Consider the following 24,910-nt stretch of genomic DNA (forward strand, 5'->3'; position numbering starts at 1 on the left):
CCATCACCACTCTGCCAGTGATGCTAGCTTTCATTGTCCATTTGTTAAAATTACAAACAGGCACCACCACTGTGCTTTCTTCTGTGCTGCTCCCGCATGCATGGGAGGAGTTGCTTGTAAACACTTGCAAAGCCACCTCATTGTCCTCTTTCAAACTCTCTTCTGTTGTGATGCTTATTAAAAGCTTGACAATGGTTATGCTTACTAGTATTGTCTCATTCCTTCCTCGTACTCCCCCATCTGTCTGTTGTGTCCATCTGTTGTCTCTTGTCTTATACTTAAATTGCAAGCTTTTTGGGACAGGTTCCATCTTTTTGTTATGTGATGTGACAGGGTCGGGCCAGATGGCTACAGGAGAGTAATAGAAGGCAGATATATTAGCCCCAGGCTAAGGAGGTCCCTTTTCCCTGGGTAAGGTAACAGGGAAGGTTCCAGAACAATCAGGAACCTTCTGGAGATAATTAAGACAGGCTGATTAGAACACCTGCAGCCAATCAAGAAGCTGCTAGAATCAATTAAGGCAGGCTAATCAGGGCACCTGGGTTTTAAAAAGGAGCTCACTTCAGTTTGTGGTGTGCCTGTGAGGAGCTGGGAGCAAGAGGCACTAGGAGCTGAGAGTGAGAATGCGAACTGTTGGAGGACTGAGGTGTACAAGCATTATCAGACAACAGGAGGAAGGTCCTATGGTGAGGATAAAGAAGGTGTTGGGAGGAGGCCATGGGGAAGTAGCTCAGGGAGTTGTAGTTGTCGCACAGCTGTTCCAGGAGGCACTCTAGACAGCTGTATTCCACAGGGCCTTGGGCCGGAACCTGGAGTAGACGGCGGGCCCGGGTTCCCCCCAAATCCTCCCAACTCCTGGTCAGACACAGGAGGAGTTGACATGGACTGTGGGTTCAGAAAAATGGCCAAGCTGAGGGCTGCCGTGAAGCTCCAAGGCGAGCAAATCCACCAATAAGCGCAAGACCCACCAAGGTAGAGCAGGAACTTTGTCACAACTAGTGTTAGAAGTGGGATCTGGTGTCCACAGCGCAGCGGAAGAAGGAGGGTGTTTGGAAGGAAAAACAAAAAAAAGGGAAGAGGGTTTATTTTTATTTTTTTTCACCACAATGGAGAAGGTAGTGCAGGCACTGATACAAGCCACGGCTGCCCAGCAGGAGGCTACTCATGTCCAGGCAACCACCCAACAAGAGGCAGTGCTGCTGCAGCAAGAGACTAAGCGGATGGACCAGGCTGCGCAAGACCGGGCTATGTTGCGGGAACTGATAAACCAGGTAAAGGCCCTTACAGAGCTGAACCGTGGCCATGATGGGATGCAGATCATGCGGGTCAGCAATTGACTGCAGAAAATGACACGGGAGGATGATGTAGAAGCATACCTCCTGGCCTTTGGGAGGACAGCCCTACGGGAGGCTTGGCCCCGAGAACAGTGGTCTGGCATCCTCGCTCCATTCCTGTGTGGGGAGGCCCAGAAGGCCTACTATGATTTGCCTGAAGAAGCTACGGCAGACTACCCCAGCTGAAAGCTGAGATCCTGGCCAGATCCGGGGTAATGACCGCAGTGCGGGCCCAGTGATATCATGAGTGGAGGTACCAGGAAAACAAAACCTCGCAGTCCCAATTATATGATCTCATCCATCTTGAACGAAAGTGGTTACGAACTGAGTCCCTGAGTCTGGAGGATATACTAGAGGTTCTGGTCATCGACTGGTACATGAGAGGACTACCGCCAGACCTTTGCGCCTGGGTAAGCCTGAACGAACCCTCCACCTATGACAAGGTTGTCGTGCTGGTAGAAAGGCGAAGGATGGCGAGGGAGCTGATCCGACCAGTTAAGGAAGAAGCACCCCGAGTTAAACTAGCAGCACCAAGCTCTAGAACTCGGGTGACTGGACCACCAGGAGAACCCAAGTGGAAAGAGAGAGGGACTGAAGGCCCACCAGAAGCCACAAAGGGTCGGAGCACTGAGGCGGAAGAGGATTGTGATGTTAGACTACCCAAACCAAGAGACCGGGGAATGCCTATTGCTCCATACAGATGTTATGCCTGCGGGGAGTGGGGACACATAGCTGCACAGTGTCCCAATGCTGAGGAGCCTATGCAGTGTAACCTGGGGAACTGGGCAGACCCATGCTCCCTATTCCACCTTGTGGGGGTCTCACTAACGCCACATATGTACACTAGACCAGTGAAGCTAAATGGGGTAGAGACCACAGCACTGGTTGATTCGGGGAGTGCTATCACGCTTGTCACAGGGAAGCTCGTGAAGCGTAGTCAGCTGTTGTGGGCTAAGCATACGGAGATAACATGCATCCATGGGACAGTTGGTTATTACCCCACCATCCCAGTAAAAATCGAGATTCAGCGGAACACTACTGAGGTAGCAGCAGGTGTAGTCCCTAAACTCCCATACCCAGTGCTCATAGGGAGGGACTTCCCAGGGTTTGGAGACTTACTCCTGGTAGGGGAATTGGAGAAAGGGGGAGTCCTGAAAGTAGTGAGGCATCCACAGTAGATTGTCAACCCCCAACCTTCTCTGAAATATCCCCAAATTTGTTCTCCACTCCCAGACAGCAAAGAAAGATGAAAAGGGAAAGAAGGGCAGCTTAGGCCTTGGGAACCCAAATACTAACCCAAAGCCAGAGGGTCGCTCTCGTAGGTAGGCGGACTCGAGCAGCTGAAAAGGAGGCTACCCAGGAGGGAGAAGCACCCAAGTCTGACCCACACCCTAACGCCTCTGAACCAGTAGAGGCAACAGAGACTGGCCCCCTAGATCTTGGGCAGATTAGCCCCAGGAGAGGAAATATTGGACAGGACAGGCTGAATACCGAAGGTATGACAACATTAGGAAGGAGGTGACCGAAATAGATGGGGTCCCCGAGGAAGGGAAAACCCAGGGACCAGGACCCTACTTCATAATGAAGAAGAATCTCTTATACCGGGTTGCACCACTATAGGGGCAGAAGGTACAGCAGATCCTAGTATCTCAAAAACACCAGAATGCTGTATGAAGTGTGGCCCATAGTCTCTTTTTGGGGGGCATTTGGGGGTAGAGAAGTCCCTGGCACGGGTCCTGCGATGATTCTTCTGGCCCGGAGTATATGAAGAAGTGTGGAGGTACTGTGAGTCCTGCCTGGAGTGTCAGCTGCACAGTTCCCATCCCCACTTGAGGGCACATTTAGTACCCCTTCCCATCATAGAGGTCCCCTTCGACCGAACAGCCATGGATCTAGTGGGACCCCTGGAAAAGACAGCCCGGGGCCACCAATATATACTTGTTGTTCTGGATTATGCTACTCGCTACCCAGAAGCTGTCCCCCTCGCGGAACACGGCCTCTAAAACAATAGCTAAAGAGTTGGTGGGGTTTGCCCGAGTGGGGTTACCAAAGGAGATATTAACAGACCAAGGTACCCCATTTATGTCGAAGCTAATGAAGGACCTCTGTATGCTGCTTCATATACATACCATGAGAATTTTAGTCTATCAGCTGCAGACCGATGGGCTGGTAGAAAGGTTTAACCGAACCCTCAAGGCAATGATAAGGAAAGTGGTAAGTCGAGACAGGAAGGATTGGGACACCCTACTACCCTACCTTATGTTTGCAATCTGGGAGGTACCTCAGGCCTCAATTGGGTTTTCCCCCCTTTGAATTATTATACGGACAACACCCCCCCCCCCGTGGCATACTAAATATTGCAAAAGAAATGTGGGAAGAGGAACCCAATGAGGGGAGAAATATAATTGACCATGTGTTGCAGATGCGAGAACGGAGAGCCCAGGTCACCCCTATTGTACGGGAACATTTGGAAAAGGAGCAGGAGGCTCAGCGAACCCATTACAATTGCCAGGCAAAAGTCCGACAGTTCCAACCAGGGGATCGGGTGATGGTGTTGGTACTCACGGCAGAAAGCAAACTTTTGGCCCAATGGCAGGGGCCCTATGAGGTGGTTGAACCCGTGAGGGAAGTAACCTACAAGGTGCGGCAGCCAGGACATCAGAAACAAGAACAAATTTATCACATTAACCTCTTAAAGCCTTGGCACCAACGAGAGGTGTGTGTAGTGGCCCAAGAGACCCCGATCCAGGGAAATAATATGCACGAGCAGATCAGGATATCCACTGATCTGACACCAAATCAGAAGAAGGAGGTGACTGAGATGATCAACCGATACCAGGACGTGTTTTCAAACAAACCAGGCTGAACCGCCGAAGCATATCACCACATTATCACAGACCCTGGGGAAAAGGTAACTTTAAGGCACTATAGGGTCCCAGCAGCAAAAAGGGAGGAGATCAAGGCAGAGGTAAAAAGGATGTTGGAGCTGGGAGTCATCGAAGAGTCCCATAGTCAGTGGTCAAGCCCGATTGTATTGGTGCCCAAACCCGATGGCACCACTAGGTTTTGTAATTACTTTCACCGGCTGAATGAATTATCTAAATTCGATGCATTCCTCATATCGATGAGTTAGTTGACCGCCTGGGCAATGCCCGATTTTTGACCACCCTTGATTTAACAAAGGGATACTGGCAGATTCCCCTTGCCAAAGATGCGAAAGAAAAGACGGCATTCTCTACACCAGAGGGTCTGTTTCAATATACTGTTCTTCCTTTTGGACTGCATGGGGCACCTGCCACCTTCCAGTGTCTTATGGACAAGCTCCTATGGCATCATACCAGTTATGCAGTGGCATACCTGGATGATATGATTATTCACACCCCCGACTGGGAAATCCACTTAGGAAAGGTGGAAGCAGTTCTGGACACGCTAAGACAGACTGGCCTCACAGCCAACCCAGCCAAGTGTGCTATCGGGCTAGCCGAGGCTAAATACCTTGGCTACACTATAGGAAGGGGCATGGTCAAGCCACAGCTAAACAAACCAGAGGCTATCCAAAATTGGCCCCGGCCGAATCGGAAAAAGCAAGTCCGGGCATTCCTGGGTGTGGTTAGGTACTACCGACGATTTATTCCCCATTTTGCTACCAGAGCGAGTCCCCTGACAGACCTGTTAAAAGCCTGGGGTCCAGACATGGTGAAGTGGACAGATGCCTCAGAGAAAGCATTCATGGATCTACAGACAGACCTCTGCAGTAACCCCGGGCTTATAGCCCTAGACTTCAACAAAGAATTCATTTTACAAACGGATGCATCTGAAGTAGCATTGGGAGCTGTCCTATCGCAGATGGTCAGAGATGAAGAACAGCCAATCCTCTACCTCAGCAGGAAACTCCTCCCGAAACAGCAAAAGTATGCCGTGGTTGAAAGAGAGTGCCTAGCTGTGAAATGGGCCATGGAAACACTACGTTATTACCTTCTGGGACGATGGTTTACCCTTGTGACCGACCATGCACCCCTCCAGTGGATGCAGCGAAATACAGAGAAGAACGCAAGGGTAACCAGATGGTTCCTGTCCCTACAACCTTTCCAATTCACCATATAACACCGGGCTGGAAGCCACCATGGCAATGCAGATGGCTTGTCACGAGTACACTGCCTGGCATCCCAAGTTGCCCGTAGTGTTGAGCGGGGGGGGGAGGGATATGTTACAGGGTCAGGCTAGATGGCTATAAGAGAGTAATAGAAGGCAGATATATTAGCCCCAGGCTAAGAAGGTCCCTTTTCCCTGGGTAAGGTAACAGGGAAGGTTCCAGAACAATCAGGAACCTTCTGGAGATAATTAAGACAGGTTGATTAGAACACCTGCAGCCAATCAAGAAGCTGCTAGAATCAATTAAGGCAGGTTAATCAGGGCACCTGGGTTTTAAAAAGGAGCTCACTTCAGTTTGTGGTGTGCCTGTGAGGAGCTGGGAGCAAGAGGCACTAGGAGCTGAGAGTGAGAACGCGGACTGTTGGAGGACTGAGGTGTACAAGCATTATCAGACACCAGGAGGAAGGTCCTATGGTGAGGATAAAGAAGGTGTTGGGAGGAGGCCATGGGGAAGTAGCCCAGGGAGTTGTAGTTGTCGCACAGCTGTTCCAGGAGGCACTCTAGACAGCTGTATTCCACAGGGCCCTGGGCCAGAACCTGGAGTAGAGGGCGGGCCCGGGTTCCTCCCAAATCCTCCCAACTCCTGGTCAGACACAGGAGGAGTCAACCTGGACTGTGAATTCAGAAAAATGGCCAAGGTGAGGGCTGCCATGAAGCTCCAAGGCGAGCAAATCCGCCAATAAGCGCAAGACCCACCAAGGTAGAGCAGGAACTTTGTCACACTACTCCGCATGCTCAAAGCAGCACATTCAAATAGTCATAGCTTTATGAAATGAAAACAAAATTTTTCAAAGCATGCTGAGCAACTATACATCAAGGAGGACTAACTTTATGCTAAGGCTCTTATCCTGTAAACATTCCTACCTTTACGCACATGTAGTAGTTCCACTGACTTCTATGAGGCTATTCACATGCTTGAAGTTATGCAGACAGGTAAATATTTACAAGATCTGGCCTCAGTTTGAATTACCAAACCACTGCCTTTAAAAAAAAAAAATCTACCTGAAGTTCTTTACAGGATATCTACGTGGAAAAAAATAGAGGTTAAAATAAGATATTGTTATGAGTTGAGTTAAACCTCATTGAAACTGCTGGATATTAACAGCTGCCCTTCATTTTGGGAAAAATGTAAAGAACAATTGAGCTACTTTATAGAATAGATCTATGAAAGAATAGGGGCCTTTGCCCACAATAAAGCTACACCCAAGGCTGGAGTAGGTTTTAGCCATGTGGCAGGAGGTCCCTCTGTGATCTTGGGGCAGGGTTTGATTGGACTCAAGTGGTGCATGTTACAGGGAAGCATTGATAAACACCACTGAAACAGACAGAAAAGAAGACAGCAGAACAAGCAGTTGGAGCATGGCCCTGAGAAAAAGTCGAGAGCGAGCAAGTGAGAAAGCGCTTTTTGTGGTAAGTGCTGGGTAGAAAGGGACTTGGAACTGTGAGCAAAGTAATTGTGTCTTGCTGGTTAATTCCTGCTGTGTTTAGGGAAACAGGAATTTGTAGATTCATAATAAATAAACAGATTACATCAAAGAAATACCTGTCTCCATCATCAATTTCTCTACCCAACTGAAACAACTCTCAGGGGGCCAAATATTGCCAAAGTGCTCATGTCATAACGGGGCAACAATATATATATTTTTTAAAAATGGCAGAATGTAATGAACATTTTTTTAAAATCACCTTAGTCAGTCACCCAATGTGGAAATTTCAGCCTCAAAACAGAATTTTTCAGAAAGAAGCTGTAACGGAAACTGTTTTGAAATTTTAACTATTTTTGTTGCTACTGTTGACTGGTATACTTTCATATTCATTGGGGAAAAAAAACAACCAACAATTATCTATAATGGCACTTTTAAAAGGAAACTAATTGCTTTGAAGAGATCAAAAGAAAAAGCATGTGGGACATAAAGATCAAAGCTTAGAATTGTATTCATTTTGGAGTAATAGATTCAATTTTGGTTTGCTTATTTTACAGCCCTGCCAACTCTCACCCAATTGGAGGGAAGACATCTTTGTCCATTTTGGATTAGTTTTAATGACATGTAAAAAGTATCTCCTTTTTGTGACAAAAAATTTGGCTATGTGTTTCAATGAGACCATTAAAATCTCATTTAGCATATTATTTTTGAAACCTCACAACATTAAAACTGAAACACACAGCTTGAGACAGAGCTCAGTATTCACATCTTGCACCTGCTCTCTCCATGCAATATCTTTACTTTCAAGATCAATCCCAGTCAAATTTAGGGTAAACATGAAACAGAACTGAAGTAATTCTTTAAAGAAGTGGAAAGTAGTCCCATCATTTGCGGGGGAGGCTCTCTTATTGGAGATTAATTTTAAAGCAGTTTTAAGGCATCAGTCTTACTCTTGTGATAAAGGATTTTGCAGTATGTTTCAATAAGACACTTAAAATCTCACTCAGGATTATTTTGAACACTCTTCTGAACCACCTCTGGACATTACCAGAGAAATAAGATTCTAACTAACCTGCCAAAGAAGTGTCTTGACATGTATTATCCTGTAAGATTATGAAAACGTATTGGCTTCCTGTCCCAGGACAGGCAGATTAATTTTTCTTAGCTATTCACTTCACTTCCTGGCAGGATATTTCAATGTAAAGCTACTGATTTGCCTGTAAATTCAGTTTGTTCCAGCTCCTTTAAAACTTGCATTTCCTTAGGAAAAGCATTGTGACTTTTCTCAGCATTGTGTTGTTTTTTCTAATCACTGGATCACTTATTTGTGACAGACTGAAGGTCCCATAATTTGTTCTGTATTTTTTTTCAGGGTCACAGTATCTCATGCAACTGTGAAATGTTTTCAAGGTTACTGAATCATCACTCTGCAACACTTTTTCATACTCAATTGGTGACTTTCCTATTTTACCCCTGAATTCCTTACTAGGGATAGGTTTCAGAGTAGCAGCCGTGTTAGTCTGTATTCGCAAAAAGAAAAGGAGTACTTGTGGCACCTTAGAGACTAACAAATTTATTAGAGCATAAGCTTTCGTGAGCTACAGCTCACTTCATCGGATGAAGTGAGCTGTAGCTCACGAAAGCTTATGCTCTAATAAATTTGTTAGTCTCTAAGGTGCCACAAGTACTCCTTTTCTTTTTACTAGGGATACCTTCCAATGCGTATTGGATTCTCAGACCTCACATGCTTTACATGCACTACTACTCAGATCCCATTCAGTGATGATACCCCCCCACCTCCCCGGATACTTGGGCAGTGAGTTTTCCCCCAGGCAATGCTTTTCCATACATTCACAAACACGTTTCAGTGACGCTTAGGAATCCTATGTGCCCTCCGCCCCTCTGGACCAACCTTTGGTGGTGTTTCCCCACCCGCCTGCCAGACTCCTAGTCAAGGGCCTTTGCCAGGCCCTCCTCTGGATTCCCGACCGGTGGACAGATCCGTGGACCATCCCCAAACTCAGCCCGTTGAGTTGCGCTTTCTGCGTGCGAGCCGGAGCAGCAACAGCCCGGTGGGCAGCTGGCAGTGGAATGGGGGCTCCGGCGGAGGCGGGCCGGGCCTCCTTCCTTCGTTCACCCACCTCCTTCTGGGTGACGATCAGCTGGTAGAAGTCCTTGCTGGGGGCCGGGGCCTGCGAGCGGGTCTCGAACAGGTTCTCCTGCAGTAGGGACGCCATTTTGGGACGCTGGCTAGAGGTGACTATGGCAACCAGGAAGGGGCGGGCACCACGAGAGGTCACCGGGAGCCCAGCCCCCTCTTAAAGGGGCCGGGTCGATATTAACGCTCTAGCCCAGCGGGGTCTTCGCCCCAGTGGCGAGGAGGGTCCTGTACACCCCTTAGTTGGTAAAAACAGTCCCGCCAGCCCCGCTGACCTGAGGGGAAATACTTGCATGGACCCAGGGGTGACGACCCCGGCGGAAGGATACCGCTCGGTAGGCCAAGAAACGCCTGGCAGCGCAGGGAAGCAGGACGAGCAAACCGCCGGTCTGGGGGCTTCGCGGGGGGCGGCCAGCCGGGCAGGGGGAGCGCCTTTAAGCAGGGGGGGACGGGCAGGGGCTGCGGGCCCCGTTGGGGGGGTAAAGTAGTCCCCAGCCTCCCCCTGTGCCACTGGAAGGGGTTCGGCTGCGGAGGCGGACGGCGCGCTCGTCGGTGCTGCGGCTTCAGCTGATAATTGAAGGGAAGGGAAGCTGCTGCTGGGGTGGCACGGAGCGTCTGCGGAGGCCGCATCGGGACAAACTAGGTACGTGGGGCCCCTCTCCCTTTTCCTGGGCACTGAGGATGTGAGGGGGGCGCTGGGCCCCCTCAACTGCCCTAGTCTGGCTTGGTCAGGCCCGTTGTGTCACTCCCGGTATGAGCTCAGCTGCCCTTCCCGGGGCAGGGGGGAGGGGAGACGCGCCATCCTAGGCATTGTTTGTGGGGGAGTGAGTGTTGGGGCCTGGGGGAGGCGTAATGATCGGGGGAGGGGGAGAGGCCCAGGGGGTGGAAGGGCCGAAGAGGGCTCTGGGTTTAATAATGGGATTCTGGTGGTGAGGCCTCACCGAGGAAGGGATGAGGGGGTGGAGGTGGTAGAAATGGAGCTGACAAAATGGCCAAACAGCCACTGGAAGCCGACTTCAATGCACCCCCGGCGCCCCCAAAATATTAACGGGGGGGGAGGGGAGAAGCTGCCCCCAATCCCTGCCTCACACAATGCTCCCGACAGCCTGGAGCCCCAAGGTGGAGGACTCTTCTCCGCACCGGCTACGACTAGCTCTGTGGCCTGGGTAGTTGCTAATACAAAAGACTAGTGTCCGGGTTGACGCTACTCAACCCGATTTGTATTTGCCTCCCCCCATAAACCGCCTTTCCCTGTTGTTATACTTATTTTTAAGGCGCTATCGAGTCTCCTTTTTTATAATAGCAACAAAAACCCAGTCGGAGAAAGAAAAAAGGCAAAATAATCAGCCGCCGTCCATATTTCCCAGGCGAGGGGAGAGGGTGTTGATTCGAGTTACGATACTGACTACCCCCGAGAGGATTATTTCTACCCGCATCGGTTCAGAGCTGATTCTCCACCCCCCCCCCATTTTTTTCTCTCTTCATTTTTGTTGCTTTCAGTGAAGTAACCAGTCCCTTGGTCCTGCCGTTTGTTTGCATAATGCTCACACGTAAATTCTCTCTTCCCCCGTCACCCCCCTTACTGCTAGTCCCGTGATACTCTGTATCGGTGAGAGCGGCTGGGTATTGGGGAGCCATGAGGATTTTTTTGTGTGTGGTGCTCACAGTACTCACGCCTATCCCTTCCTAGCTGCTGCCCTGGCTGTCTGGGGCTGGTAAACAAACCGATGCCGGGGCTTTCATCAGACCTGCAGGCCCATCTTCCTGCTGTTCAACTTTTTTATTGTTCCCCCTCCCCCCCCGGCCTCCTAATGCACTGGCTCATCGGGTTTCTCCGCAGTTGGGTGTTTTAAGGGATCGGGAGTCTGAAAGTCTAGACTGTGAACCGGAAAATAATAGGGGGAAGATTGGAAAGTCGTGTCACGGGCTTTGGGGGAAAACATCGACGTATGGAACAAAGGTCCTGCCTGAAATGGAGAGAGAGAGGCCTGCATGTGAGGCCCGATTGTGTCGCATTTATACAAGGGGAAAGAAATGAGAGCTTGGCATTGGCCTAAATTCACCTCGTAAGTCTGGCATACAGTTTGGAAATGCTTTTAGAGTGCATTCGGTTTGTTTTCAGGGTGGTTTTGATATGTGCAATCATCCTAATTCAGGATGAGTTTCAGTATAAACAGTCGTCTTTCTTCATCCTGTTCAGCAGCAGTATTGATACACTAGATTTAAGGCCACATCATAAAAGTTTACTGTAAGAGGGTGACTCTCTGAATTTCTCTATTTGAGAGCATAAGCTTACATTTATACTTAAATATTGAGTTTCATGGAGTTCTCAGGGCTGTCATCTTTTGACAAGGCAACTTGACTAAGGGATACTGAATTAAAACACACAGCCAAATCCTTTATCACAAGAGAGAGAAACTTTAAATACTATATTAAAAAATTAAAAACTGAAGGAGTTTTCCTCAAAATGAATAAGATTTGGTTTGTCTCCTCATGTGTACAGGTAGAACAATGTATAAGTCAAGCATCAGCTAACAATCTTGTAATTGAGGAGGTCATTATTTCCACTTTGTGCCCCATTTTCTTTTTTTTCCCCTCTCCTCCCCAGGAGTTCTGAGATTTGGTGGCTGTCTTTTTAAAGACAACTGAATTCTCAATATTTATATTCTTAATGAGTTTTTTAAAGTGTCTGATAAGTGACAGTTTGTTTAACTTTAAGCATAACATATTAAAAGGCTAAAATTGTCAGATGAGTACAATGAGCCTAAAAGCAATATTTTAGTGCATAAATATTGTAAATAAGGCATTCTATTGCGATGGTCTAACAAACTGTGTGGTAAGCTTTAACTTTTATTTACCACACTTACTAAATTTCTAAAAGGCTTTCAGCTATGTGCTTCAGGTGCATGTACATCTGTGTTCCTTGTATAAAATGAAAGAATGCGTCCTCCAAAACTTGCTGTACCCACAAAGCCCCCCATCCTTAGAAGCCTGAGGAAAAGAGATGGGTTATCTCATCATTTCACTCACTGGTTGTCAGACCAACTTGAGAAATGAATTTGCATTGCTGTTGCTCTTCCTGAGAGAGCATAATCTCAAACCTCAAGATGGTTAACATTCAGGGGCTATGAACAAACAGCTATTTAAGACCCCATATTGACAGCTTCAGCACAGCAAAGACCCCAGGATTTTATAGATCAGCTAATGCTCCTCTTTCAGAGGAAAGAATGGAACCAATTAAGTACTACTCCAGCCAGGGACGACAGGCTAGGTGCCAGTATTTTGTTTCTGTGATAGGATTATTTATCTCTTCAAAACTAGACCCTGAAAGCGCACACACTAAGATAACATTTAGTCTGAAGCTTCAAAAGCAAGGAAATGTCTAATTGTATCTAAGATGCAAAGCCTTGGTTAACAAAACATGAATTGCAAAAACCTCTAAACTGTGGGTGATATATTGCAATGTCTAGGCAGGAAAGGTTTTAAAAAATCAGCTTTGAGTTTTCTTGCTTGCCTCTGTTTAGCTGTCAGATCCTTAAGACTTTGAGGCCTGTTTACACTACTAATAGAACCAGTAAAATAATCTGACTATAGAACAGTTGTCCCCTTAAACCATGTTATCTAGTTTAGTTGGGAACATGGCTAGAATGTCTCTGTGCTATATGTTGTGATTCAGGATTCCATGATTGCTTGTATTTGTAGGGTAGATGTGCCCTAAATACAGCTTTGGTAGTTTTGCTAAACAATATGCTGTAACAACTAAGGATTAAAGATTCCAAAGGCTAAGTAACATCATTTATAACCACCTAAGAAACCTATTAAATGGTGCGTACTGCTTGTCATAATTAACTTACATTGTAACATTCTAAAAGATATATCCTTTGTTTCTGTTGTTTCAGTGATGCCACACCTATACACAGATTACGAAGACGCCTCTATAAACCAGTAAACGTAATTGAGGCCAATAGAGCCCTGTAATATCTCGAGGCATTTTTGGGGTAGGGTAAAATGGGCTCTTATTGTGAAGGCAGTGTAATACAGTGCACTGTCAATTGGAAAGCAACTTAGGAGACCTGGATTCTGTTCCTTAGTTTAACCTCTGCCACTGGTGTACTGGATCCCATGGCAAATCACGTCACCTCTCTGCTTCAGCGTCCCTAATTGTATAATGGGGCCAATATTTACCTTTTTTGTAAAGCTATTTGAGATGCAGGAATGATATCCAAGTATGTGTCTGTTGTAGATTACTTAGCAGTAGTAGACCTGAACTGTAACTGTCATTTCCTAGTTTCAGAGAAGCAGCTGTGTTAGTCTGTATTCGCAAAAAGAAAAGGGGTACTTGTGGCAACTTAGACTAACAAATTGATTTGAGCATAAGCTTTTGTGAGCTACAGCTCACTTCATCGGATGCATTCGGTGGAAAATAGTGTCCTTCCCTGGTTCTGCTGATGCTCAAGGAAGGCAGTCGCACTATTATAATAAGATTTCATGGTTAAGGAGTCTTAGCTTTGTCTACATGTTTTGAAGTATATTTTATTATGAACTAGCTCTTAATACTATATGTAGAGCAGTATATCATGAATCAGTTACATGTTTGAGGATTTTCCTACAAAAGCCATCAGCTAGCTATTGCTATCTGGAAAAGCTGAAAGTGGCATGGGCTTAGTCTTTAGGTACCCCTTTCTTCCTTGAATTCCCAGCTTCTGCACTTTACATGAAGTCCTATGTTTCCTATGGTAGGAAAGTATCTTCACTTCTCATGCTTGAGAATAAGCATCTGTTTCTGATAAAACAATGTTCTGCCAAAGACCATCTTGAAACAAAAGCCAGTTATAAAACCTGAAATCAACAGTATTCTGTAAATAGAACATTTCTAGTAATGTTTCTTTTTGATATCAAATGTGCTGTCAGTTTTAAGAGCATGACTTAGTTAACTAGTCTCTTTAAATGAATAATACTCAGGTGCTTGGGGCAATCAGTTTTGTGTGGACAAATATTTTTCCATCCTGCCACATAATAGCCCTTTCTTATCGGGTTGGAAGAACTTGGCTGCTTTGGCTATGCAAATGTGCAATTAGTGGAATTGTCTTTACTTCCATCTGGCAACTCATGTTTTAGCACACATAACCAAATTGTCTATGGATAGGGAGTCTAGTAGCAATTTTTTGCAATGTGCTTACTGAGACCAGTGACATTCATCTCTTGCATATTACCCAGTACAGAATTCGGCCATATTTGTAATGTGTATAAGGAGGAGGACTGATACTACTGCTAATTAATAGTGCTATCAAGATTATTGAAAAACTAGGCACAAAGTGGCTGACTTCAATTCAAGACACACTTACTGAAAACATTTGAATATAATATGAGACTGTGTTGCAAATATTGTACTTAACAAATATTCTGATCTTTTGAACCATGCATCATTTTTTCTGTTCTCCATCACCCCAAACAGATACGGTTAATTAGTGCTTGGAAAGCTAGTTAAGTATTGTCTGGTAGAGCTGTTGACATTTAGTATTCAATTTAGAAACTCCATATTAGCTTTATTTATTTATTTTTACACCAGAAGGCAAAGTTCTGAATTTGACTGCATCCACACATTTGTTAACTTATTTTAACAGGTGTTCAGTTCCTGCAGCTTACAAAATGACACATTATCTTGATGGCTGCTAATATAGCTGCTGTCTGTTTCTTGGGTGGAGGGGAGGCAACACATCTGAAAGCAACAAAATTTTACAATGGTGAGGAGGGTTGTCTTTAGTAAAGGATGCTTGTACATTGGGTGGGGGTGGGGTGAAGCGTTCTTAATGTCCATGCTGAACAGACAGGAGTACTTTTTTTTTTTTTAAGGTCTTATCCAGAAGACTCCATATACAGTAAAATTCAGTCTTCTGCAACTATCTCCCTCGGAAGACGGAAGGGCTAAGTCATCCTTCTTGGGTTTTGAACATGGGGTTCCAGAAAGTATTGGTATTTGAAAGTGGAGGCTGAGGTATCTGGTCAATCACCTGATTCCACATGATCTCTGATTCCAGGTTCACTATGAACTCTTCCAAAAAAAATTATGGAAAGCAAGATGTTCATTGTTCTAAAGATATGTACATTTTACTGACTGTACAAATTCTCTTTTATTGTATGGTATCCATGTAAGTGTAAAGGTGAAAATGAGCATATTTCAATATAGTGACTAAAAAAAGGGGGGGAGGTTAGAAAACTTTCCTAAGGTTGCCTGTAAATGACGGGCAGTAGACTCTTGGGAATAAACATATTGTTGATATTCCTTGAGACTGGTGATTGACTGCAGGTCAGTACAATTTTATATGTTGGCATATGGGAAAAAGGGGTAAACAATAAGATGGCAGTGTTCACATATGGTTAAGTCCAAAGCTGACTGCAGAGTTACAAAAGGACCTCACAAAGCTGGGTGACAACATTGAATTTCATCTGCCATTTTAAGTGCAAAGTAATGCACACTGGAAAACATCTTAACTGTACATAGACAATGATGGGGTCAAAATTATCAGTTACCACTCGGAGATCTTGGAGTCCTAGTTCTCAGAAAACATTCACTCAACATGTAGCAGCAATCCAAAAAGCTAACAATTTTCGACACCATTAGGAAAGGGATTGATAAGACACATCATATAATGCCACTACATAAATCCATGGTGTATCCATACTTCAAATACTGCATGCTGCTCTGGTTGTCCCATCTCAAAAATGTATAGGAATTGGAAAAGGACAACAAATGATTAGGATTAGGGAACAGCTTCCGTACGTGGAGAGATTAGAAGGATGGGGACTGGTCATTTTAGAAAAAAGACTAAGGGAGGGGGTCTGATTTAAAAAAAAAATCTGTAAAAATCATGGATACTGTGGAGAAAGTAAATAGGGAAGTGTTAGTTATTTGCTTACATAATACAAGAACCAGGGGTCATCCAATGAGATTAATATGCAGCAGGTTTAAAATTAAAAGGAAGTTTTTCACGCTACAAACAGTTAACCTGTGGAACTAGTTAGCCTTTGCAGCATCACCTGGCAAAAGTATAACTGGGTTCAAAACAAAATTAGATAAGCTCATGGAGAATAGGTCCATCAGTGGTTCTTAGGCAAGATGGCCAGGAACGCAGCCCCATGCTCTCGGTGTCCTCATCATCCAGGCCCAGCTTTTGGCGGTCAGAGGTTTAGAATGGATCACTTGATTGCCCTGTTCTGTTCATTCCTGCTGAAGCATCTGGCACTGGCAGAAGACGGGATATTAGGCTAGATGAACCATTCATCTGACCCAGTATGGCTAGTCTTATGTTCATGTTATTAACATAGTTCTTATCAATCATGTGCCATGTACTACTTCTTAAATCTAAGATCTGCTAAACATAGTGTGCTTTTAGGGAAAGCAGTTTGTGAATGGATTGTAGTTTGTGTAGCTGTGAAGCTCAGAGGTTGCTTGAATGTAGAACCAAGCACATGGACAGAGTAAAGACAAGTAAATGAAGAGAGCAAAACAAATAAAAATGTCTGGACAGACATTTAATTTCACATCCTCCTTGAATGCCTGCTTTCAATCTGACCTTTTTCTTTTTGGTGGGGGAGGGGAAGGTGAGACTTAATGTGAATCTTACTGATATCACTACTGTGATACAAAAGCTATTTGAAAATAATGTCCTGTATCTTAATCAGATTTACATATGTTCCTGACACTAGTTTGCGTCAATTTTAACTCTAGTTTAATGTTTAAGGAAAAGCCTACTGGTTTCATTGACTCCAAGAGATTGAGCCAGAGTAGGCTTTCTTCATTTGAAGTGTATTTTTGAACAAGAATAACTTTTGACAAATTAAAAAAAAAAAATGTAGCAGTGGAACATGAGTAACATTTCAACATGTTAATCAGGTGGCAGTTTATCCATTTTAGCTCTAGTTTGATTTCCAGTGTGGCCTACTCCTTCATGGAATCGACCCATCTCGTATACAGACTCTTAATACTAAATTTATCTTTGGGGAAAATGCAGACCTACATCTGAGGGTGCGGGTGTGTGGAAACAAAACTAATTCAAAGCAAGAAACTGGTAAAATACTCGTGTGTTAATAGCCATTTGAGGGTAATGGGCAGTAAATTTGACACATAATGTAATACAGCATGGTGGTATTTTTAGTTCCTGGGCTGCAGATGCAGACATGTCAAGTCATGGAGCAGGGAAGGTGATGATACATCTCTGTATTATCTTGGTGACACGGCACCCAGAATGCTGCATTCATCTATAGACTCATCTTTGTCACAAAGATATCAGCAAATGGGAGTGAGATTGGAAGATAAAAGATTGGGAGGTGGGTATTGATTTGAGGAAAAAATTAGATGTGTACTAATGGGAAAAACGGCAACTGGAGAGAAGCGATGTGTGGATATGACTGCCTTTCATGTATTTATAAACTAATACCAGTGATGGAGAGGAATTATTTAGGGTGATACAGGAGGGCACAAATACAAATATGGTGGATTTAAAGAAGATAGGCCTCATTTTCAAGAAGCTTTTTCTGATTTAAATTGCAGCTGTTAGACTGACATCTCTTTAAGCAAAGTATTAGAAGCCACATCACTTAAGCCACTTGAGACAAAGCAGTAAAACTTGTACTACAGGGAACAGCCCTGCATAGGCAATAAGGTAGAGTAATCTTCCAGTAAATAATAGGATGATGAAAATTAGCCAGGATTAGTAACTAAAACAGGATAAACATTGTGCTTGTTACTAATGCATTATTTTGGTAGAAATAATTTAGAAAGTGAACTTTAATGTAACAGAGAATGAAGGTTTACATCATGCCACTAGCTTTCAGGGTGAGGGTCAAGTTAGTGGGGGATGGCCGGGGGACGGTGGGGGGAATCAAATTTGTGTATGGAAAAGCTTGGCAAACAAATAACAGGATTTCTCTGCCTGTGGTGGGTGATTGTGTACCTTTCCTGGAATATGATGGCTTTTGAATTGGAGCTTGATAGAAGGCCTTAATACTACAGCATGTGGACAGTCTCTGGTCTAATAGTCAAAACTAGTCAATGGTAAATTTGCCATTAGGAATAGGTAGGATTTACTGAGCTTGATACTCATTTTTTTTAATATAATTTTGACCGTTAACACCAATTTTTTTAAGCATTTTTGATGCTTTTTATCAATTTAAATTTTCAGTTGTAAGAAACTGGTGCATTAGGTAATTATTTAATGATGGTAGACTTGAGATTCAAAAAGTTAATGCTTAATAGCTGTTAAAACATAAATTCTCATATTGCATGTCAAAATATACAAAGTTGTTGTTGTTAAATCAAACAAAGTTCTCAAGTGGCATTTTTCCTGTTACTTATCTATAAACTTTTTTTGTTGATTATGTATAATCGTTTACCAAAAAAAAATCTAATCCTTCCAAGTTTATGCATAGATCATGTCAATCATTGTCTAATGTGAAATATATAGGTGAGAGAGCTCAAGTATTGAAGCTTGTCTTTTTATTCAAGAACCTGAAACCGTGGCTCCTTAAATTAAGGAAAGACTTCTGGGTTTGCATGCAGTTTCTCTTTTAAATAAACGTTTGTTCCTAGGACTTCAGATCAGTTTAATACAACAGGACAGTATCGAAAGAATAGAGTTAGTTTCTTATTTGCTAGGATTTAAGAATTTTGGGGAGTGATTTGGTATTTGCTAAATCATGCACACTTTTAGACGCGTCCTTGATCTTCAGTATCACTTTAGAGTGAATGTTCCAAATAGTCTCTCTGGTTAAAATCTATGTACTTAAGCCTTGGTCAGAGCAAAGGCTTCAGCCTTCAGAGTCAGTTCTAAAGTGCATAGATGGGAATCTTGTTTGGAACAGTGTTAGAATTAGTCTGGTGTCACTTGATGTTCACATTGCAGATACAGTAACAGGTCCTAGTTTACTTGAACCAGGAAGTTTCTTAGGTATGTTTAGCCCCCTTCCCCAATTGTCATATTTTTTTACCCTTCATCTGTGAATAAAATTTGAAAGCATATCCTCATGATTTGAACTGATTTTATATTTCATTAACTAGTAATGTTAATTACTATTGTTTCTGATAGGCTAAATGAATTAAAATATTCCTTTAAGATTTGTGCTGGCTGGTTGAAAAAACAGTTGCACAACTGGTCTACTAGGTTACTTTCTGAACTAATTGGGTCACTTCTTAACATTATTCTGGAATAACTATTCTAGAAGTAACACTTTTTTCTAGATGCTTCAATTGTTGCGGGGTAGCACTTTAATTAAAAGTTAAGAATGAATTTAATGCAATATATTTGTAGTTCTGCTTTTATTCTAGTACTGAACAGATAGGTAACACTGAATTCAACTTTTAAAATGGGTTGTGTCTGTATTCGTATTCCTCATCATGTATTTAGCACTGTGGGAAGCAAGAGTGAGGTCTGGATGTGAGGAGCTTTACCAAATAGCATTTCAGGTCTAGACCTCTCTCTGCACTAAATACACTTCCCACTGGTGCTAGCTCTAGTATAGGTAAGATGGTTCTAGCCACCATCTAGATCAATTATGAGCCAGACATAATGATTGGTAGCTGGCCTACACTAGCATTCCTACAGTTACTCATGCTACCTGGCATCCTGTCTATAGTAGAGCTCCCAATAATGCTAACACCAGTGGAGCTGAACTAATGTTAGTAATAATAGGAATTAAAAACATGTTCCTGCCTCCATGCAGCCAAAACTTTATGTAGTTTAAAAAAACAAAACAGTTGTTGCACAGCTATGTGATGGCTCCTAAAGTCATTTCACTTGTCTCAACTGTCAAATGATTAAATCTTCCTTTCCTCCAGCAGCTTATGTTGTCTCCTTCATGTCCTTCTCAGCTCTGAGCACTGTCAGTCCTTAACAAAAATCCACTTGCTGTCATGCCTCTCCTATTTAATGGCTTTTGTTGTAAAGTCAAGCCAATTTGATGGCAAATGGAAATCTACATAGTAGGTCATATGACTGACTGACTGCTTTTTAAAAACAAAATTCTTATCAATTGTGCTCCATCCACCGGTCCTGTACTCCTTCCCCAAATCTTGCTTGTTTAATCTTGCTTGCTGTATGACTCCAATTAATGTCTTTCAAAGTTGTTGGTTGGGTTTTTTGTTTTTCTTTTGTTCTACTATTGGGTTGACTCAGTTGGTTTGCTTTTCTGTAATAAAACTTGTTGTCATGGCCTTGAGGTAGCTGCTTTGCTTTCCTAAGCATGTAGACTCTTGGCACTTTCCCCCCCCTCCCAGCTGGGAGATATCAACATGAACAACACACCTCCATGTGTCGTGTGCACTGAATGACGCAACACTAGAAGATCAAATTGTATAAACATAGTATAACTGCACTACTTAAGCATATGCAGAGAATAATAAACCCCTCTAGAAATCAAATGTGTAACTTTTTAAGAGCCATAAAAATTTAGATGTGTTATCACTTGGTGCAGCAAGCTTGTTTGTGGAGGCCTATCACTTTTTCTGCCTCACAAGAAGGGTGCTGATGTCACATAGCCAGTGGCAGAAAGAAATACCTAGAAGACTGGTGTAGTATTTCTCTCCATACCAAATGCTACTGTTACGCATGAGTTCCAGTGCAGTAGTGCTGTTCTTGCCCTCAGCAGACCATCCAACTTCACACAGATGTGTGGGAACACTCCCATGATACTAGGAATCGGTGCTGGTACAAAGCTGGGTAGGGCAAGTTAAACCCATCCTGCGCTGATGCTAGTGCTTGGCTCTAGTGTTAATGTCTTCTATGCTGTCTCCTTCCTCCCCTTTTACCACCTCCCTTTTCATTATAAACCCTAGCTCAGCAGGTCTCAAACTGTGAGTTGGGAGTCCAAAGTGGGTTGCAAGCCCGTTTTAATGGGGTTGCCAGGGCTGTTTTAGACTTACTGGGGTCCAGGGCCCGGGCCCAAGTCCCAGGGCTTCAGCCCTTGCTGACAGGGCTCGGGTTACAGGCCCTCTGCCTGTGGCTAAATCCCTTGCGCTTGGGCTTTGGCCTCCTGCTCTTTTTCCTCCTCTTCTCTCCCCCCCCCCCCCCCCCCGGGCAGTGGGGCTTGGGCTTTGGCCCCCCCCACCACCACCCTGGGTTGCAGGCTCAGTCTTCAGTCTCCCCCCTGGGGTCATGTAATTTTATCAGAAGGGGTCGCGGTGCAATGAAGTTTGAGAACCCTTGCCCTACTGCTGCAATCACAAGAGTATTGATTCTAGCGCTTCCTTAACAAAAGTATATCCACACTACAGAGCTGTAGAGTGCCCTGAAAGAACTGAGTGCACATATGCTTTGGCATTCCCGTACATAAATTTCTTCATTCTGAAGATGTCTGTTTCATCTCTAAGCAGTTGGTCTAGTAGGACAATCCAGATTAATTACCAGTCTTGCAGTTTCATGTCTAGTAAGTATGAACTAGTCGTTATAGAATAAGTACTGTCTTAATTTTAAGTTGCTCCACATCAGCATGTAGATGTTGGGGTTAGAGAAGGAAGTGGAAATGGAACTGGAAGTTTTGACAACTGAATAGAGGATGTTCTGAAAGCTGGAGCTTTTGTCTTCAGGGGAGGTGGTCTGGGATAGTGGGATAAACATACCAGTGGGAGACTTAGGCTAAAATAGTCAGTGATATAACTAACCATGCTGATTTTGAAACTTGCATATTAATTCTGAAATAAAACTAATTCAGATGAATGGGTTACTTTAACCTCTTTAGAAATACTATTTCACGCTGCCAGTAAATTCAGGAAGACAATGCTGCTTTAGTTAACTTTACATTTGGAATGCTTCTCCACAGCCATTGTTTCTAACCAAAAAAAAAAAAGGGTGAGGGCTTGGATTCTAGAACAGAGTTCTGCAGCCAGGGGTGGTTTATCTAAATATTTTATGGCTGCAGGATTATGGGATACATGGGGCCCTGAGTACAAGGGTGGATTGATTAGGGTTTTTTTTTTTTTTTTTTAAAAATCATTGGGTTTTAATCGGGTTTAAATCAACAAGCAGGAAACCTTTCTTTAAATCATTGATTTTTATTGTTTTGGATTTGTACATCTTAGTTTCCTAAAGAGAGGTTGGATTCTTACTGGTTACTAACCTATAGGATGTGTTGATTTGCAACTGAATATAACCTTTATTTTAAACTTGGTGCTTTTTTGCTAACAGGATGATACATCACACATTTTTAAACTATATAGTTTAGTGTACACTTATTCAGATTTCAGAGTAGCAGCCGCGTTAGTCTGTATTCGCAAAAAGAAAAGGAGTACTTGTGGCACCTTGGAGACTAACAAATTTATTTGAGCATAAGCTTTCGTGAGCTATAGCTCACTTAATTGGATTACTTCATTTTTAACATACTAAAATGTAAATATTAACGCTTGTTTACTAAATGTGATGTTGTTTTTGTCAAGCTCTTTTCTGAGGGGAAGTAAAACTCAATTAACAATGCACAAAAACAGCATTTAATTATTTTATTAAATGTACCTTAACTGTAATGGACACAAGAATAAAGTTTATCAAAGCAAGTTTCGTGTTTAAAACTGATTTATTAAACAGTTTACCTAAACTATTTTTTTTTTTTTTGCTGTAGGTAGTTAATTAAACTGATGCTTTCTGGTCATTCTGTCCTCCAACACTTTAAAACTAGTAGATTGCACCGTTGCACAATTAGTTTTTATTCATAATCTGTGTGATGGAGGTGTATAAACCTTGCACTAACCTGGAAAGGTTTAAGTAACTACTCTGGTCTGGAGTATCCCTGCCCTTCTGCACCTGCAAGTCATGTCAGGAATGGAAGAGGTGTTTAAAAGGGGAAAACTCAATGAGGAAGGGCAGTTGTGTGAGGGAGCAGAGTGATGAGAAGGGGTGCTGTATTCTACAACTTCAGTGGACTTTGAGTTGAATTCTGACTTGGCTAGGGCCCCTCTGAGAGAGTGGAGGCTCGTGTTCCCATTTGAGCTATCTGTGTCTCTTCTCCTCATTGTTATTAGGTAGTTTTGCTACTCCTGAGTTTTGTTTGTCCCACGGTTCTCTGAAGGTAGGAAGTATCCAGAAAGATTCAGCCTGAAGGAAGGCTGAGAACTCATCACTGCTGAAGTACTACAGAGTGCTCCTACTGGAGTGACTGGACCTGATTTGAGTGGTGTTCTCTCAAAACCCCGGTGGGGTGATGTGTAAGGACACTGTCAGGTCCCTGACAGTTTGGAAAAGGAAAACCAAGCTATCCTGATTTTTTTTTTTTCAACCCCCAAATGGTTATTTAACTTCCAACTAGTTCAGTTCAATGACTTGTTCAAAAAAGGGAAATGAAGAAAATATTATCTTGGCACCTGCAGAAGAGGCCATTGCTGTCAAATGCTGGATTAGCACTTCAGCAGATTGGTTCCAGGAGTTTAGCCTGTGACTTTCACCAATTTAGTGATTTGCTGCCATACACTTTAGAATTTTTTGTACTTCTACTAAATGACATTAACAGATTAAATGGGAAAATGATATCCTATGTTAAGGCCTAAACTTACATTTATTTAAAAAATAAAAAAATCCCTTGACTTAAAAAAAAAAAAAAAAAAAAAAAAAGGATTTTTTTATCCACCCTTCTCGGTACTATCCTAAATATTAATACTTCTATCCAAGGATCACACCATTCATCGTAAATGTTAATGAATTCAAGTTTCTACACATAAGCTTTAGCTCAGTGAGGGTGTTAAGCAACCTTAACTATAAGGAGTACTCTAAGTGTTCCTGTCCTAATGACCTGTCTTCAGGCAGTCATAACTTTCTGAAGCCTCGCTTTTTCAGGTTGAAATTGAGTGCTGACTTCCTCTCATAGGTACTTTTTTTTTTTTTTTTAAAAGCTCAATCTTCTATCAATCTTGCTGTTTAAAAGTAGCAGGAGCTAGAACATTGAAGTATGTTTGGGAATAGCCCTCACAGACCAATGTCTTGAATGTTTGGCCTACTAAAAAATTCACTTCAGCCATGCACAGCAAATCTTGTACAACTTCACAGCATTATTTATATTTGGAGTACTATGTACTATGCATGACTCTTTTACACACGACTTCCTTAGTCCCCCAAATTACTCAAATGGGACAGCACCCATTTCTAGTCTAGTAAAGGGATACTTCTCATGCTGCTGCTATTGAACATCCAACCACAATGCTTTTTAGCTGAGGCTACAGGTTCCTTAACTCTAGATTGTAGACCACTGTCTTACAGAGCACTTTGGGAGTGCATTTTGGAGACACTTGGGCTATGTCTACACTACAGCCAGGATCAACACTCATAGAAGAAAGGGTTGTAAGGGATAATCTTGGTTCAAGTGATCATGAGCTAATTCAGTTCAAACTGAACGGAAGGATTAACAAAATAAATCTGCAACTAGGGTTTTTGATTTCAAAAGGCTGACTTTCAAAATTAAGGAAATTAGTTAGGGAAGTGGATTGGACTGAAGAACTTGTGGATCTAAAGGTAGAGGAGGCCTGGGATTACTTTAAATCAAAGTTGCAGAAGCTATTGGAAGCCTGCATCCAAGAAAGGGGAAAAATTCATAGGCAGGAGTTGTAGACCAAGCTGGATGAGCAAGCATCTTAGAGAGGAGATTAAGAAGAAGCAGAAAGCATACAGGGAGTGGAAGATGGGAGGGATCAGCAAGGAAAACTACCTAATTGAGGTCAGAACATGTAGGGATCAAGTGAGACAGGCTAAAAGTCGAGTAGAGTTGGACCTTGCAAAGGGGATTAAAACCAATAGTAAAAGGTTCTATAGCCATATAAATAAGAAGAAAACTAAGAAAGAAGAAGTGGGGCCACTAAACACTGAGGATGG

The 24,910-nt window shown here is 43.3% G+C and overlaps 2 protein-coding genes across 12 annotated transcripts in view; one reads left to right on the plus strand and one right to left on the minus strand.

Annotated features, from left to right (window-relative positions):
• The window catches only part of FBXO36 (F-box protein 36), a 66,557-nt gene extending 57,303 nt beyond the window's left edge, over nt 1-9,254 (minus strand). Inside the window, exon 1 of the mRNA XM_038416271.2 lies at nt 9,052-9,254. Within this exon, the coding sequence (XP_038272199.1) occupies nt 9,052-9,147 (96 nt within the window). The 5' untranslated portion in view covers nt 9,148-9,254. The remainder of the gene's footprint in view (nt 1-9,051) is intronic.
• A 7-nt stretch (nt 9,255-9,261) lies between these two features.
• The window catches only part of TRIP12 (thyroid hormone receptor interactor 12), a 175,188-nt gene continuing 159,539 nt past the window's right edge, over nt 9,262-24,910 (plus strand). For 3 of the 11 annotated variants that reach the window (XM_038416257.2, XM_038416261.2, XM_038416264.2), the window contains exon 1: nt 9,272-9,403. The gene's annotated coding sequence lies outside the window, so the exon portion shown is untranslated. Of the gene's footprint in view, nt 9,712-24,910 lie in introns of all 11 variants that reach the window. The other 8 variants (XR_006274455.1, XM_038416267.2, XM_038416266.2 and 5 more) reach the window with 6 other exon arrangements.

Source organism: Dermochelys coriacea, chromosome 9, assembly GCF_009764565.3.
Source record: "Dermochelys coriacea isolate rDerCor1 chromosome 9, rDerCor1.pri.v4, whole genome shotgun sequence".
In the NCBI taxonomy this organism is placed as follows: Eukaryota; Metazoa; Chordata; order Testudines; family Dermochelyidae; genus Dermochelys; species Dermochelys coriacea.